Raw genomic sequence first — 16,524 nt, forward strand, 5'->3', positions numbered from 1 at the left:
TTTCTTTATAGTCCAGTCTAAGTTCAAACACTATGAAATGCTCCATTAAATGTACAGAGCTCTGAAACACTGCCAGCGGGACATTAAACAGGAAGTGTCTGTCCGAGCTGCCAACAGGTTTTGCGTGGGAATGCAAATATCTTTGCGAGGGAACGCAAATGTTTTGAAAGGAAACGCAAAAGATTTGGGGAAAAAAAATTCCCATCCTAAAAATTTTTCCACCACCACGTCCCTTTAGGGGTTCCGTAGATCTAAAAAAAAAAAAAAAAAAAAACCGGAATCAGATTATTTTCAGTCCATGGCTAACAAAACTTGTCAAATGAATATTTTGTTCTCAAAATAATTTGCCTTGTCCTGACATTGAACTTGCTATCTCTTTGGAAACATGCGTGAGAAAAGTGGGGCAGTGATAAAAAAGAAAAAACAGATCTGGTTGTTGAAAGGTTAGTTTTGAACCTCACAGATTGCCTATAGTCAATGGTTGCAGCAATGGTTATTATTGTTTCATTCAGTGTGTTTTTATTGATCTTGCAATTTTTTCATTACGGATTCATCATTTACTGCAAATTAAATTACCAGCCTAATATAATTTATAGTTTATAATTTAATTGAAAAATACACATTTCAATTTAAAAATTGTGTTGGTCTCTCATTTGCTTTAATAACAACAGCAATCAAGCTGCACTCAAACTCCACAAGTTTGTGTAAAACCTAATGGTTATGTTCTTCAGTATGATTTGAGATGATACAAAGAGGTTCTTGAGCTTCAAAGGAAGAACATCTGACCATATGTACTTACATGGACTCATATGATCACAAATTTACTTGGTCATCTAAAATGTGAAATTTCAAATATTTCGAACTCATTTTCTGCCTTAATGTTTTAAAATTTGTTTTTGTTTTTAGTGTCGGCTCCGCTGTACATACACATGACTTCACAGAACATTATGGTGCAACTGACATCAGTAGGTATGTTTCCATCAACCTATTTTTATGCACATTTTACTGCATTAAAAAATGCTGGATGAAAAAGCCAATATGCGCATACATTCTAATGCATAAATAAAACGTTAGAGTTCAATTGAGGTGGATAAAAAGATGTGCATAAACTATGATGGAAATACATTGGTAATGCTTCCTTTTACAGTACAGTACTTACAGTGTACTTACCTAGAAAGTACTGGCTAATATAAGGTAAGTACATGGAACAGGGATAGGTTCAGGGTTAGTACTTGTTATTACCCAGTAATTGTAGTTACTAAAATAAGTACATAGTATTTACATGGGTAACTGGACTGTAAAAGGAAGCGTTACCAATAGATTTTCCCTAATAAATCCATCGATGTGCAACATAAAAACTCCTGAGACTTGCCTCAAGAGAGCATGTGATTGGATAACTGGACTAACCAGCAGACCAATCGCGTCACACCACATCTCAAATGTTGGTTTGGTTGTTCTGAAATCCCTGAGCCAAAGTCTGTCATCAGAATGATTCACAGTTGCATTCCTACTGTAAACACACCGGTATCCGAATGCAAGATAACATGATGGAGTTTATTGTGTTTCACCTGTGCGCTCTGAGATGAAAGTCATTTATGATGGAGGAAAAAAAAATAGCCACAATAGCTTCAATGCAGCAATTCCATTTTAAATTACAGATATTTTGCGCCAATTGTTCTCTTCAGCGCATCATGGGATGAAAACACTGCTTTATTCGCAAATGTTAAATGGGATATTTCTTGCACACAATTTCAACACGCAATTCTAGATGGAAACTTAGCTAGTGACACTGGTATACTGTATGCAGTCACAAAATTTGACCAAAACAAAAACCAATATCAGGTTGTCAGTGGAATTATTTAAAACGCATTGTGTAAATGGTTGCGTCTCTTTCATGGCTGAGCACATTTTAACGGATCACCCAAGAAGAATGTTAATTCCAGATGTGAACAGTAGTACTGTTTGTGTATAATATTCCATCATCCAGGTTTTCCTCCATTTGACTGACCTGGTTGCACAGGATCTCCAGGTTCTTCATGGTAGAAGCACTGAGCAGCATATGGTCAGCATCACTCGACAGCCGCTTGAATGAGCTGCAAACACAACCAAAATGTGTTTTCAACAAGAGCAGCAACTGCTCACATCTTTGAACATTTTTTTAAGGAAACACAAGTCAGACTAGCAACAATACACAGTCATGACAAACTATTAGGCAGCAAAGGCCCTATTTCAGCAAATGATGCATGTTAATTAATGCTCTTTTAGAAAGTATGTGAGGTCAAGGCCTCTTATTTTCCTTTAAAGAATGTGCGTAATCAGTCTGTAATTACAGGACATACTGAACATTTACACGTCAGGGGTGACAATCTGCAAGTATTGTGATTCAGATTCGGCTCTGTTTCCCACTATTACAGTCTACTTGGATAAATGAACACCCTTGTTATTACTTACGTGCCTGATGGAAGTAGGTGTGAGATGTGTCTACTTTAGGTGAGAAGGGAAAATAAGAGTCTCCAAATAGGTTTGTGCTATAGCACTGGATTCCTAAATGTGTTTGCAGCAAAATCCAACGAGAGAGGAAAGTGTAGGTGTAACAGACACTAACTCATTTAGGCAATACACAGTGAACACGTACAGTATAGTTAACACTCCATTGAGTTTTCTATATTATTATCCAAATATATTCATTATTACTAAGCAACAAGCACTGTTAAAGCAGAAATCCAAACAGAACTCAAAGGGAACAACAGAAAAAAAATATTTAAAGGCATAATTCACACAAGTAGACGAATAGTGAGCACAATAAACACATGATGCATATAGAAAAAAAAAAACCCTTAGCCCACAGACTCGTGTAAAAAACAAAGCTTTGCTACAGGCCTGTCTATAACACTGGTCTTAGTTTGTAAACGCACAGATCGAACGAGCTCGATCTTTCCAAAACTCTTCCGAGTGGTCAGGAGCCTCGAGGCGAGGATCGTGGATCTATAATGGCCACAATGTCTCCAGGCTTGAGGCTATTCTTAGTTTTATTCCATTTCTGCCTTTCCTGCAGCAAAGGTAGGAATTTTCTCACCAATCTCTTCCAAAAGAGATCTGAAATGTTTTGGACCTATGTTTTATGTGCAAATCATGTACAAAAAAACAATCTAGGAGATAATGTCGGTTTTCCTTTCAGCAACAGGATATGATTAGGGGTCAGAGCCCAAGGTCCATTGGTTCATCAGACAATTTTGTGATTGGTCGATCATTTAAAACGGCCTCAGCTTCACACAAGACATTATGGAAACCATCTTCATCAAGCATCTACTGTTGGAGAACTGCAGTGAGGATTTTCCTCAACATGCAAATGACACGCTCCCAAACCTCACTATAATGGGACCCAGGATGAGGATTGAAACTCCACTAAATGCCCGCTGGCATAAAACTCCTTGAATGTTAGCCTGATTCAATTACGAAAGTGCATCCCTAAGTTCTCTCTTTGCCCCTATAAAATATTTGTACCCTTATCTGAAAGAAGATGCTCCACTTGCCTCCTTCTACTGATAAATCGGTACAGAGCATTAATACAAAGAAGTAGCCAAATCAAGGTGAACTGCTCTGCTGGCCAAGCAGGTGAAGATGACACCATAACACTTCACTGTGGCTCTTCCCTTCTTCACCACTATTGGTTCAAAATAGTCAACACATGTGTTGTTAAATGGTGGATGGTCTGGAAGAATCCTCTCCTTGGGCAGGTCAGCAATCTTCTGCCCCATCATCCGGCCATTATATCTTGTACAGAGACACCATTCTGTAATGATCTTTCTCATAGCAGAGGTGGCACCTGTGATCCAATACCTTCTTCTTAATGTAGACAACATGTGGTTACTAGGGGTGTAACAGTACACAAAAATCACGGTTCGGTACGTACCTCGGTTTTAAAGTCACGGTTCGGTACGTTTTCGATACAGCAAAAAGAAAGAAATGCCAGAGAAATTTCCTATTTGTTTAAAGAAAAAATATTTTTAAGTAAGTGTGAGTTTTCCTAGATCTTGAAACTTTCAGGTTTATAAATGGGTCATCTTTGAAGGATGAACAAATAATGTTTTGGTCATCACATTAAAAATAACATTTAAATATATATATTTATTTATATAATATTTGAATTTTGAAGTGCTGGAAAAAGATGTGTGAAGTACTTGAAAGCATTTCACCATTTCAGCCAAACTGGTTCCAGTTAGTGTTACTACATTTATAAATCCATGGTGAATTGTACATTTAGTACAAAGTGTGGGTATGTGTAAAGCTGTTGACTTATGTTATTCATACAATACCACAAGAAAAAACAAAAAATATTTAAAGTTGTAAATATATAGGCTACTGTAGATACAATAACATGAACGCAAAATGCAATGTAAATAAATACAAGCAGTTCCTTACTTTATGGCTTTTTTTAACTGGAGTAACCATGTGATGGCAGCGTGCACATAATGACATAGGCACGTAGGGTTATAAAAGATAACGTAAGAGTAAAAGATGCACGCGCGTGCACAACTATCACCCCTGCGCTGGGTGCGCCCCTTCCCCTTTAACCGAGGAGCTAATGCATCTGTGTAAAACACGCATAGGAAAAAAAGAACGACAGAAAGAACGGCTCCCCTCCAGCCGCGACTCGGCTCCCATCGTTCATGTTTATGAGCTGTTCAAAAGAATCGGTTCGTTCGCGAACGTCACAACTCTACTCCGAACTGATAAACGATCCATGAAGCACATAACGAGCAGCGCAGTTTCGTTCTGCTTTCATTACGCTTGCCATTTGATGTTGCGCAACGTTGTGTTGGCCGCGTCAGCTCGAATTTTGCCGGCAGGAAAAATGGTCCAAGCAATCGTTCGGTTTGTATGCGTACCGAACCGGAAGCCTCGAACCGAAACGGTTCAATACGAATACATGTACCGTTACACCCCTAGTGGTTACGCCCACTATGGCCAAGCCGTTGATGTAAATCCTTCAGTATAAGACTAGCCACATGCTGATCTTTAGTGAGGAGTACTGGATATTTTGTGTCTTCTGGCAAAGAGCCATGTGAAAACCTTTCTGGCCTCCGACTTTCAAAAAGCCAATCATCCAACCATGGGTCCAGATTGTAGATGGTTCTCTGTTTGCTTACTATATCCTTCCCAGAAGACAAAGCAGCGATCTCCTCAGGGAATCTTTGGTGTTGGCAGCAGCAGATTATATCCAGCTCCGCTTCCATAAGATCTTCTGCTGACAAGATTTGTCTTCCTGTTGCACCTTAAACTATCTGACTCTCTTGCACCAAAGCACTCGCTTGTTGGCATCAGCAATACCTGACTCCATCCTCTTGCGAGTTCTCAACAATAATATCTTCTTCAACCTAAGCAATCAGCCAACTGCTACTTGAAGTTTCCTCCAATATGAAAAGTAAGCCATCAGCCAATCGATACCCTTCAGTGCACCTTGAGTATTTACCACATTTGCAATGGCTTCTTTATTGAACTCGAGGCCATCAACCCCTAGCGCAGTCTGCACAAGATTTTTGGGCCAATCCTCATCTGGTTTACATATAAAGTTGGGACCTTCTATCCATTTTATTTTTCTTAATAAAATCTCCAGCCCTCCTTCCTCTGGATGCATCATCTGCTGGATTCTCCTTTGATATCGCCACTGTGATGTCTTTGTGACTTCCCTGATAATGAAGACTCTGTTGGCAACAAAAGTATGAAAACACTTGTCCTCATTCATGACATACTTGAACACAGATGTGCTGTCTGTCCAAAATATAGATTCTTGCAACTGGAGCCTCAGCACTTTCTTTAACATGTATGCAGTTAACTCCAAACGGGGAACAGTGATGACCTTTAAAGTTGTTACTCTGGCCTTGCCCATGAGGAAGGCAATGTGAATGTCATTGTTGCAATTCTGGATTCTAAGGTAAGTGACTGTGCCATACCCTTGTTCACTTGCATCTGAAAAATGATGAAGCTGAGCATGTATGCAAGACCCACAGCTTATGGGCTTAACACATCTCTCAACTTTGAATTCAGACAGTGCATTCAGCTCCTTCAACCACCTTGTCCAGTCATGCAAAATGTCACAGGGCACAGTCTCATCCCATCTGCAATTCATCTGACATAACTTAGCACAACTGGTGCCAAAAACCCAAGTGGATCATACACGGAGCTGGAAAACGACAATATCCCACATCTTAGGACTTCTCCTGGACCTCCTTTTTAACTTAAATGAATCAGTATACGCACACCAAAGCAATCCAAGCGCTCTCTCAACTGGCAGGCTGTCCCTGTTCAGATCAAGCTACTTCCACTCTTTGGCTCGGTGCTCCTCGGGAATGGTTTGCAGGACAGTGCGCTTGTTGCTACTCCATTTTGACAGAGTGAAAGCACCTCGCTGACAAAGAATGGAAAGATCCTTAACTAAACAAACTGCTTCATCTTCAGATGCCACACTCTTAAGGCAATCATCTACATAGAAGTTTTCATTGAGAGTTTGAACAACCTCTTCTCAGAACTCAGATTGATGATCATCTGCTGTTTTTCTCAAAGCAAAGGCAGCACAACTCAGAGAGGAGACAGCTCCAAAGAGATGGACATTCATGCGAAACACTCCAACTCGTTTTGTAAAAAATCTCCGTTCCGCCACCACAGAAGTCCCGGTCCTCTTCTGCCACCAGAACCTGATGAAACATTGATTGTATGTCACCCGTGACCGCTACAGACTCCTGCCTAAACCTCAAGAGGACTCCAATCAATGTGCTTGTGAACTTGGGACCTTATAAAAGAACTTGATTCAAAGATGTTCCATTAAATGCGGCACCACAATCAAAAAACACCCGCAAGTTCCTCTTCTTGGGATGACGTACACCATGGTGAGGAATGTACCACACCTTGCCACTCTCACCTTTAAGCTGATGAGTGTGCACTTGCTCTGCATACCCTTTTTTGATCATTTCAGTTAGAAATGATGCATACTCCTGATAAAACTGATCATCTCTCTGGAATCCCAATCCTCAATCCTTTTCAATCCAAGTATCTGCTGTTTTGCCACAGAGAAATTGTTAGGAAGATACACATTTTCTTTTTTAAATGGCAACTTCAAAGTATAATGATTGCCCTGAAGCTTGGCAGAACTCTCTGCAATCTGCAAAAACCTAATATCCTCTCTTGACAATGTGCTCTTCTGTAGCAATGAACTACAGCTTGCCTTTTCCTCCACTTCCTTTTCAAATGATAAACCAAACATACTGAAAAAGAATATCCATCAAATAAAGGTATATCTCTGGCTGGTAAAGATCAACACTGATGCTGTTGGACAAGAGCTGGTGTTATTTCATTTTGCCTTTGCATTATAGTGCCAATGTCACCATAGAGACTCTCCATTTGTGGCTGAAGAATCATTTCAGAGGCTTGTTGTCCACGTCTGATGTGGGTCGAGAAAACATTTCAGATGCAAAAGGACCACGAGGCTGAACTGATGCGGGTCGAGAAATCCCTCAGAGGCACGTCGTCCATGCTGAACTGATGTTGGTTGAGAAATCATTTCAGATGCAAGAGGTCTACGAGGTTGAACTGATGTGTCTCCTAATGCATGTTGGGAATTCCGCCTTTCTGAGTCTATACATTCATGCCAAGGCTGCTGACAAATTTCCTGATATGGCAGAAAAAGACATCAAAGAGGGTTGGTCCAGTGTTGGTACTGAACTCATTCTCATGGTCTTTTTTCTCATGTTATTCTTTCATTTTCATGCTCTCTTTTTTAAATCTGGCTTGAATGACCTTGACATGCCATATATAAGCAGCCAAGTCTATTACTTAAAGCAGCTGAGGGCTGCTAGACGGTACTTGCTAATGGGAGGCACACTTGATGGCACGCTTGGGTTGTTATTCACTGCAATGTTCACACACAAGTTAATATGCTTACATTGTAGATTTATTTTACTGTAACTGATCTTCATTTATAGTAAGAATCCAACAAACAGTCAATAAATCCATAGTTCTTCACCAGTACAGATTTCATACTGCACAGCATGGCATAGCATAACTTTAGCATAGCATAGCTTAGTGAGTGTAACCCTGCGTCCCAATTCGCATAGTATCCGTCCTAAATAGTATTCGAAAATAGAATTAGTACGTCCCAAATCGTAGTATGTTGAAATGAGTGTTTCAAAAATACCCGGATGGTCTCCTTTTTCCGGTCAGAATCCGAAGTGTAGATCGATGCACACTCTAACGGCTGATATTGCCCACAAACCATTGCGCGTTGGACGAGGATTCGGTTAGAACTACAAACACGAGTAAAAAGTGTTAAAAAACTACAGATACGTAGTCGATACGGAGGACGCGCGAGTCCCTGCGGTTGTGTAGAGAGGTTTAGATAAAGAGCTTTGAGTGATTACTTATCAGTATCTAACCTGACGAAAAAGAATTTATTCAATGTTGTCCACATTATATTGCATTTGCAGCAGCATTGTGAACTTTTGTAAAGATGAGTTTAGCCATTACGTTTTAAAAGCATCTTTATATTCAAATTGCAAACATGAGGAGAGCATGAAAGACCCACAACTGGCAGATAAAAGTGCTTTCTGAAACGGTAGGAAATAAAATTAGATAGAATGGAGGATTTTAACTGTGACAAGATGATTGACAGGGCAGTTTACGGTGACAGGATGCACGCAGCACGCGACAGAGTTGTCCGTTAAAGATGACGTGATAGTATGTCCCAAAGCTTGCCTACTCTTTTGCTACACACTCAAAAGTATGTACTTTTTCCTCACAAAAAGAGTACATACTTTTAGGGCGTAGTATAAGTAAGCGAATTGGGACGCAGCATAACTGTCAAAAAACTGTGTGCACTTTCCCTCCAGGAACACCAGTCACCTGAAGAAAGGTTCCTACCTATATTCAGTAACCAATTACACAAAGAGAGATCCCTACTGGACACACACTTGGGTAACAAGGTTTAAATAAAGACAAAATGGTTCTTACACCATGGACGAATTTACATGAACCACGTTTATGACATTTTTGTGCTTTTTAGAGCTCACCAGCCTCATTCACTATCATTTTATTGAAAAAAGCAGCCAGAACATTGTGATTAATGTCTTAATCCTTTTCTGGTCCACAAAACAAAGAAAGTCATACAGGTTTAGAATGACATGAAAGTGATAAACAAATTATAGTATTTTTACTTTTGGATAAATTATACCTTTAAATCTGTGTGTACTTTACCTGGAACACAGTAAAATCTTGTCGAGCTTAAACTCAGCCAGATATTGGATCACAGGACCAAGACAGCAGATAATCGGACTCTCCAGACCCATACAGAGGGTGTAGGAATCTATTTACAAAGAAAAAAATAAATGTAGACATTCGCTGCAATAATCAATTGAACTGATTGATAGTTTCACAGTACAACCACTATATGTTGAGCTTTTAGGATAAATGTGCAATTGGACAGAGTGAGTCAGAGTCAGTTCAGGTGTCTTACAACCAGGTACCATCTTTCTGTAGCATTCAAAAGATAAATTCATACTTTTATGCAGCAAGGATGCATTACATTGATCAAAAGTGACAGGTTTCTTGAGTGGCCTGTAAAGGGTTGTCACAATTCCAATATTTGAGTATTAGATAAATCATGAAAATATATAATTCTCCTTATAAATACACATAACAAAATTTAATACGATCCTGAATACACTTATACATATACATACCTGAATACACTGAATACATATATATATATATATATATATATATACATATATTAATAAATAAATAAAATAAAAAACTAAAATTAAAGTATTTCAAAATGTAAAGTATTTCTCAATTAAGCTGACATTTTTTCCGAGTAATTATTCAAGTAAACAGTCGTTAATTAAATAAAAACAGAAGCAGAAAAGAGCAAATAAAAACATAGCAGAAATAGAAACTAAGTAAACAATGCTCAAGTTTATTTTAAGGTATCCAACAGAAATAAAAATTTCATTTAATTTAATTAAAAATAAAATGCAAAATCCATCAAATGTGAATAGAAAATACTTGAATCAATCTTGAATGATTAACAGACATTACAATAACACTAATTCAATGCTTTGGGTGTATGACTGAGAAACTTCTAATTAAAATAATCTCCACAGTGTTTCCCCCTTTAGGACTAACTTTGTGTCCATGTGTTAAGTTTGTTGATTTTTGCCAAGAATACCGCAAAAAAGACTGGATTGTTACATTATTTTCATTTGAAAGATTTTTACTTGCTGATTTTACATAGCATTTGAGATACAATGCAAGGCATCGGAACATCAGAGGAAAGTTCAGCAATGCTGAGGGAGTCTGTTCTATGCCATTAATGGATCCTGAACTAGACAAAGAGGTGATTTAGTCCCAGTCTTGACAGGAAAAGCCACCGCTGCTTGTCATTCACATGTCCAGTCTAAAGGTCACCAGACATTGATCTGCCTTCCTTCTGCCTACAGGGAATGATTTTTCAATTAAACACACGAACCTCACATTAGTTTGGGCAGACGTCTCTATCCGAAAGACCAGCCGACTGGAGGTAAGACATTAAAAGACAAACAGGAGACAAAGATAAAGTATTGTACCCTTTTCTTGGTTTTCCACAGTTGGATGAGGGACCTCTCTGTAGAAGTCTTTGATAATTCTCATTGCCGTTGGGTATTCAAACATGGCACTTTCTTGTTTCTCTATGCGAATTCGGTCATCTGCTTGGACACTGAGAGAGGAGACAAACAGGAGGTTTGCATTAAACAACAGGAAAATCACACCAGGTAAAACTTCTGGATGTGCAATATGACAAAAGGAAACTCAAGGGAGTTCCTGCATATTGTGTGTACCATATTACACGTCTGAGGCAAAAAGTGAGTTAAAATAAGAACTTGCCCATAAAGGGGTGGTTCAGCCAAAAATGAAAATTCGGTGCTTAAGTTTTTCTATTTTAATACATTTTGTAATGTAATTTATTCCTGAAGGCAAAGTTACATTTTCAGCATCCTTTCTCCAGTTTTCAGTGTCACATGATCCTTAAGAAATCATTCTAATATGATCTGGTGCTCAGGTGACATTTCTTATTGTTTTTGTATCAATGTTGAAAATTGTGCTGCTTAATATTCTTGTTCAAACCATGATACATTTTTTAGGATTGTTTGATGAATATAAATAAGTTCAAAGAACAGCATTTATTTGAAATAGAAATCTTCAAACGTTATCAATTTAATAAAAAATAAATCACTGTAATGAGAATTTAGGGGAAAATGACATCACAGTGCACAAAGAAAATGAATAAATAAATACAGAATATATGAACTATGCTGGTTCTAAAAAAGGCTTTTTTATTTTCCCCCTTGATTTTTGGGTGAAATGTGAGCACGACATGTTTGTGTAATTACTAAATGAGGTTACTTGAAGCAATGAATTCTGCTTTTTCGTCTCATCCTGAAAGCCTTCAATACCAGTGGATTCTCTCAGAGGATACAAGGTGCATATTAGTCTCTCGTATACACACAAGCTTCACCAACAGTCCATTCACTTTTGCTTCCCCAACATTCATCACCACAGAGCTCTCAAGGACGCAGGTTTTCTTTGTATCTCTGTGCTGTTGCTAGGGTAACCAATGAACATATGTGGCCTATGCAAGCGTGCAGCCAGCTTTATCTTCCCCAACAGTGTAATCGACTTGCCGGAAAAAAAAACAAAAACAAAAAGTAATAATTCATATAAAACAGTATTGTGCCCATGGGTGCCTGCTTCCACAAACCTGACTATGCAAATACATTCACAAGAGAAAGTCGCAAAGAAAAATCTTTGAGGGCAAAACCATGAGAGATGTGAAAAATATATATATGATCACATGAATATGGATATATTAATTAAAATGAGGTAACATTTTTATAAAGAGAACATGAAATGATTCTTTCATGCCTAAATATCATGGGTAGGTGACTCATAACTGATCTTTTTTTTCTGAACAATAAGATTTTTTATTTTTATTTAGATATCATTTTTATATATGCTTTGGCAAATGCAAATAATTTCTTAGGTCATTTTGATCACAATTTTGCCTTCATTAGTTTATAAGGTTTATTAATTGAACCTGTGGTTATAAATTTATTTATCCATGTACAGTACAGATATTCCACATGGACTCTCAACTAGTTATTCATTACATTTTGCACCATTAAAAAATTCAAGGTAAATGTCAAATTGTCCCTTGTGTGTATATCATGGAAAAGTTAAAGGGATAGTTCACTTTGAAATTAATTTTTGATATGTTTTAGCTTACCTCAAGGGCATCCAAGATGTAGGTGTCTTTGTTTCCACAGTATTTTCAATTTTGACATTTTTCGGTCAAACCAGTGTTGTCTGTCAGTCATATAATGGAGGTTTAGGGGGTCCACCTCAAAAAGCATGCACAGAGAAGTCCAAATTAAACATGATTTAATGACTCGTGAATGTAAGTACACACTGATGGCCTAAGACACCAAACGTTGGATACGGATCAGTTCGGTTCAGTTGGACATCTGATTCAGATCACTTTGACATGGCTGTTAACAAGAGGTAAAAACGATATAAATACTGTTTGTTTTCTCACACAAACCGCTCGTTTCGTGTCTTAATGTGTACTTACATTTACGAGTCATTAAATCATGTTTAATTTTGACTTCTCTGTGCATGCTCTTTGAAGTGGACCCCCAAAACCTGCATTATATGACTGACAGATAACACCGGTTTGACAACACCGGCATATCAAAAATTTATTTCAAAATGAACTATCCCTTCAAGAGAATTACAAACTTTACATGGTCATGAAAGATTTGATTACAACTTTTGCATCATAGTATTTGTATAATAATATGTTGGCTGTACTTTAAATAGTGTGTATTTCTATGTTTAATTTTTCATTCTCCTACTGCTTGTAGACTACTGTGAAATTTGTTTGCATTTACAAACTGCGGAATAAGACACAAAATAAATTTGTGGTAACCAACAGACACTTTCGATGGAACACAACTTGTATTCAACCTGAAATCTAATTACTTTAAGGACCAGTTCTGACCCTCACTTGAGCAACTTAATTTCCCTCTTTGGCTATCAAAGCCAAGTAAATGATAACATGAGGACATTATCAAAGTTATTTGAAGAGGTAAATTATAGAAAATCTTCAAGTGAAGAAGCATGATTGTGTTTGAAGAAATTGAAGTTGTTTGATCAATATGGCAGAAGGGAGTATTGGGAATTCATTTTAAGTAACCAGTACACACAAGGATGAATTGATGGCAGTGGCACCTACAACAAACCACCTGCAATTCTCCTGAGGGTCTTATTAAACTACAGCACAGCCACCACTCAGCAACAGTTGCTATGTGCCCTCCCGTACAATCACACCCCTGAGAACTGAAGCGCACAGCACATGGTTAGCAGAGTAACCCAGATCTTTGTCTGTACAATACTCAAAGCAAGAAGAATGAAATGGGACAAATGGAAACTAAACAAATGTGTAGGAAGAAGGGATTTTAACAATCTTGATAATAAATTGGCCTCCAATGTATCTTGCCATTCTCTTCATAATCAGTAATTCGGAGACATTTTACATAATGGCATTTATGGCCATCCTTATTTACTTTAAGCATTGCTAAATTGAATTGGGATTTACCGACAGCACTTATGCAAACTTGCAGTTCACATACACTCCATTTTAACAAGTCTCGAGTTTAAGCTGCCTAACAAGAGTGCCCTTTAAAGCTTGTATGCAGACGTAAATGCCTACACAGTGATTTGACAGTTGTTCAGGTCCATCGGTCAGAGGTTTTAATCTATCAACACTTTGAAATATAATTCAGCTTCATGCATCTTTTTATCCTGGTTTTCTATTAACAATATCAGGGTTTTTTAATGGAAAAACAATGACCGGTAAAATGGAAAAATGTTAAAATGAGGTAAAATGAGGCAACGAGAAGCAATTGAAGAACAAGACAAAAGGACAGAGAGAGTATGACTGGAACACATAAACAGGAGAGTTGATTCAGCTAGGACAACTGAAGGTTGGGTGTGTACAGAACAGAACGGCAAAAACAATGACTGTTTATCAAACAGGTTTCCCTGTCTGAGACTTAAAAACAAAACCACGTTTTATTTCTTAACCGATTTCAATGGTTTACGTGGAGAACATAAATGTTTCTTCTCCAAATACTTACAATATGTATAGGATATTCTATGGAGATTATATACATTTTTCATAGAGGAATTGTGAAAACTCAAAGCATGGTGGTTTTTGCTACAAAAAAATCATAGTTTAACCATGGGTTTTTGTAGTAAATCTGTAACTAATCAATTCCCTACAAAGTGATTTTGTGTGTGTATGTGTTTGTGTGTGTGGCATATTGATTTCCATTTGGATAACCACAAAGTACTCAGTTCCATTCAATCTTTTGTCTTATGATGCTGCAGACTGAACCATTTGTCTTTGTCTTCAGTCATTTTGCAAACATCTTTTTTTTTTCATTCTGCACATTATCACCTCCATAACCCTCCATTAAAATAATCTTGCCAATAGAATAACCAAGGCTTCTTTCTTTTAAAACCTGCCTACTTATGTGTAAAAGAGTACTATTTGAATACATATCTATAGGTATTTTTAACTAGGTAGGTCTATAACAAACATATTTCATTTTATTATTTTTGACAAAATTAACCTTATTTATGAGGTTGCATTATAATGATGTCTAAAATATGAACCAATTTAACAGCACATCTTACACGGCTATTTTACAGTACAGCACATTCATGCCAGAGATCTTTTATTTGCTCAGCCAACCAAAACCCAACCAGATCTCAGCCAAATATTTCCATATTCTGGCAGACCGAACTCAAGCCAGAGCTTAGCCAAACAGATACAAGTTGATTTTTGTTTCTTTTGGTTAGCCAGACTCCAGCCAGAGCTTAGCCTAGTACTGTTTGACACAAGAGTGTGAAAAAAAGAACAGTGCCAGAATTAAGCCAGAAGTGCCTAATGTAAGCCAGACTCAGCCCAGACTTTGTTGCTATCTGGGATTGGTCGAGCAAACAGTTCCGTCACCAAATTCATTGCATTGGTGTTGCTATGCTGTGTTGGTCAGGATGCTCAAACAATCACGAAGCCACAGTGTGTGAAGTACAAATGGCATACTTATAAATATTTCTGCATATTAAGCTGGGATAGGCGAAAGCAGAAGGACATGAAGTACTGCAATTCAGAAAGACAGAAAACAAGAAAATAAGTGAGAAGCGAGAGAGTGAATGAACGGTCATTCGATCATGACAGTTCATTCTTAGGTTCCTTTGGACTTGAGGCTACGGTTGTCAGCAATACTACTGGAGATTGACGTGGAACCCAATTCATGACCCACATGTCTTTCTACAGTTAGGACATGCGAGTGCGGAGCTAGGGCTGTCTAGACACACCGGATTTCTTATTGTTCAACAACCTTTGTAGATGTCGCTCTAGATACCAGCCAATTTCCCAATGTCCCCTGGTGTAATACCACATGCTTTTAAGATTTGTTTGAGGGGGTCCTTAGTTCCTCCTGCCATTTTCTTCTGCCAGGAGCTCTGATAGAGATTCCCAGAGTTTCTTCAATCTTTACAGTTAGCATTTTCAAGGATCTTGGTGTTGGGGAGTCATTCTTTCCAATTGATACCAAGAATTAGAATTGGAGAACCTCTTTTCCGAGGAACGAACCAGAATAGGAAAAATAACACCCCAGGATGAGTTATGACCACCAGCCTGAAATATCATACTGCTTGCTGAGTAGGTACTATATTTGATAAGGAAAGAACTTTGTGATGATCTTTATAGTATGAATGTGTAGTGGACATGACCTTTCAGTTTGAGGATTGCACAGCACCGGATCTGCTGGGTGAACATGACTACAGCAGCTGACTTCAGAAAAAGGCATCTTGATATGGCCATGGTTTATTTTCCTGAAGAAAGACCAATCTTGATTTAAGATACTGCTAGACACAGTGCAACAAAAGAGAGCAAGTGGGGATGTGCTAACTAAACGAAATTGACCTGACCTGTTTTAAAAGACTTTCTTTAGAACAGGGATGTCCAATCTCGCTCCTGGAGGGCTGCTCTCTGTAGATTTCAGATCCAGCCATGCTTCAACACACCTGCCTTTGACTATATTTTGAAATCACCCCCTATACCCTTAAATAGGGCACTATTTGAAGGGACGTCCATTTGTAGTTGTGTCCAAAACCAGAGTGGACATTGTCGAGTGCAAGCATTCAACCCCATAATGCACCACAATAACGAGTGTATAACGGATGTACACTCAACAGCTAGAGAATACCCGTAATGCACTGTGAGGGCCGTGCCGACTGAATTCCTGCGTCGGATTAGAAGATGAAGATGATCACAGCTGAATTATCCATCCATCCATTTTCCAAACCGCTGGTCCAATATGGGTATAGTGTAATACCATACATGTATAAATTCCTTTTTAATTGATT

At 38.1% G+C, this 16,524-nt stretch overlaps 1 protein-coding gene across 1 annotated transcript in view; it reads right to left on the reverse strand.

The window, feature by feature from the left end:
* msh3 (mutS homolog 3 (E. coli)) overlaps window positions 1-16,524 on the reverse strand; it is an 84,866-nt gene that overhangs the window by 55,219 nt on the left and 13,123 nt on the right. The window contains exons 9-11 of the mRNA XM_039662465.2: window positions 10,617-10,747; window positions 9,247-9,355; window positions 2,009-2,093 (exon numbers count right to left, since the gene is read on the reverse strand). Of these exons, the coding sequence (XP_039518399.2) occupies window positions 2,009-2,093; window positions 9,247-9,355; window positions 10,617-10,747 (325 nt within the window). The remainder of the gene's footprint in view (window positions 1-2,008; window positions 2,094-9,246; window positions 9,356-10,616; window positions 10,748-16,524) is intronic.

Source organism: Pimephales promelas, chromosome 4 (genome assembly GCF_988280905.1).
Source record: "Pimephales promelas chromosome 4, fPimPro1.hap1.1, whole genome shotgun sequence".
Taxonomy (NCBI): Eukaryota; Metazoa; Chordata; class Actinopteri; order Cypriniformes; family Leuciscidae; genus Pimephales; species Pimephales promelas.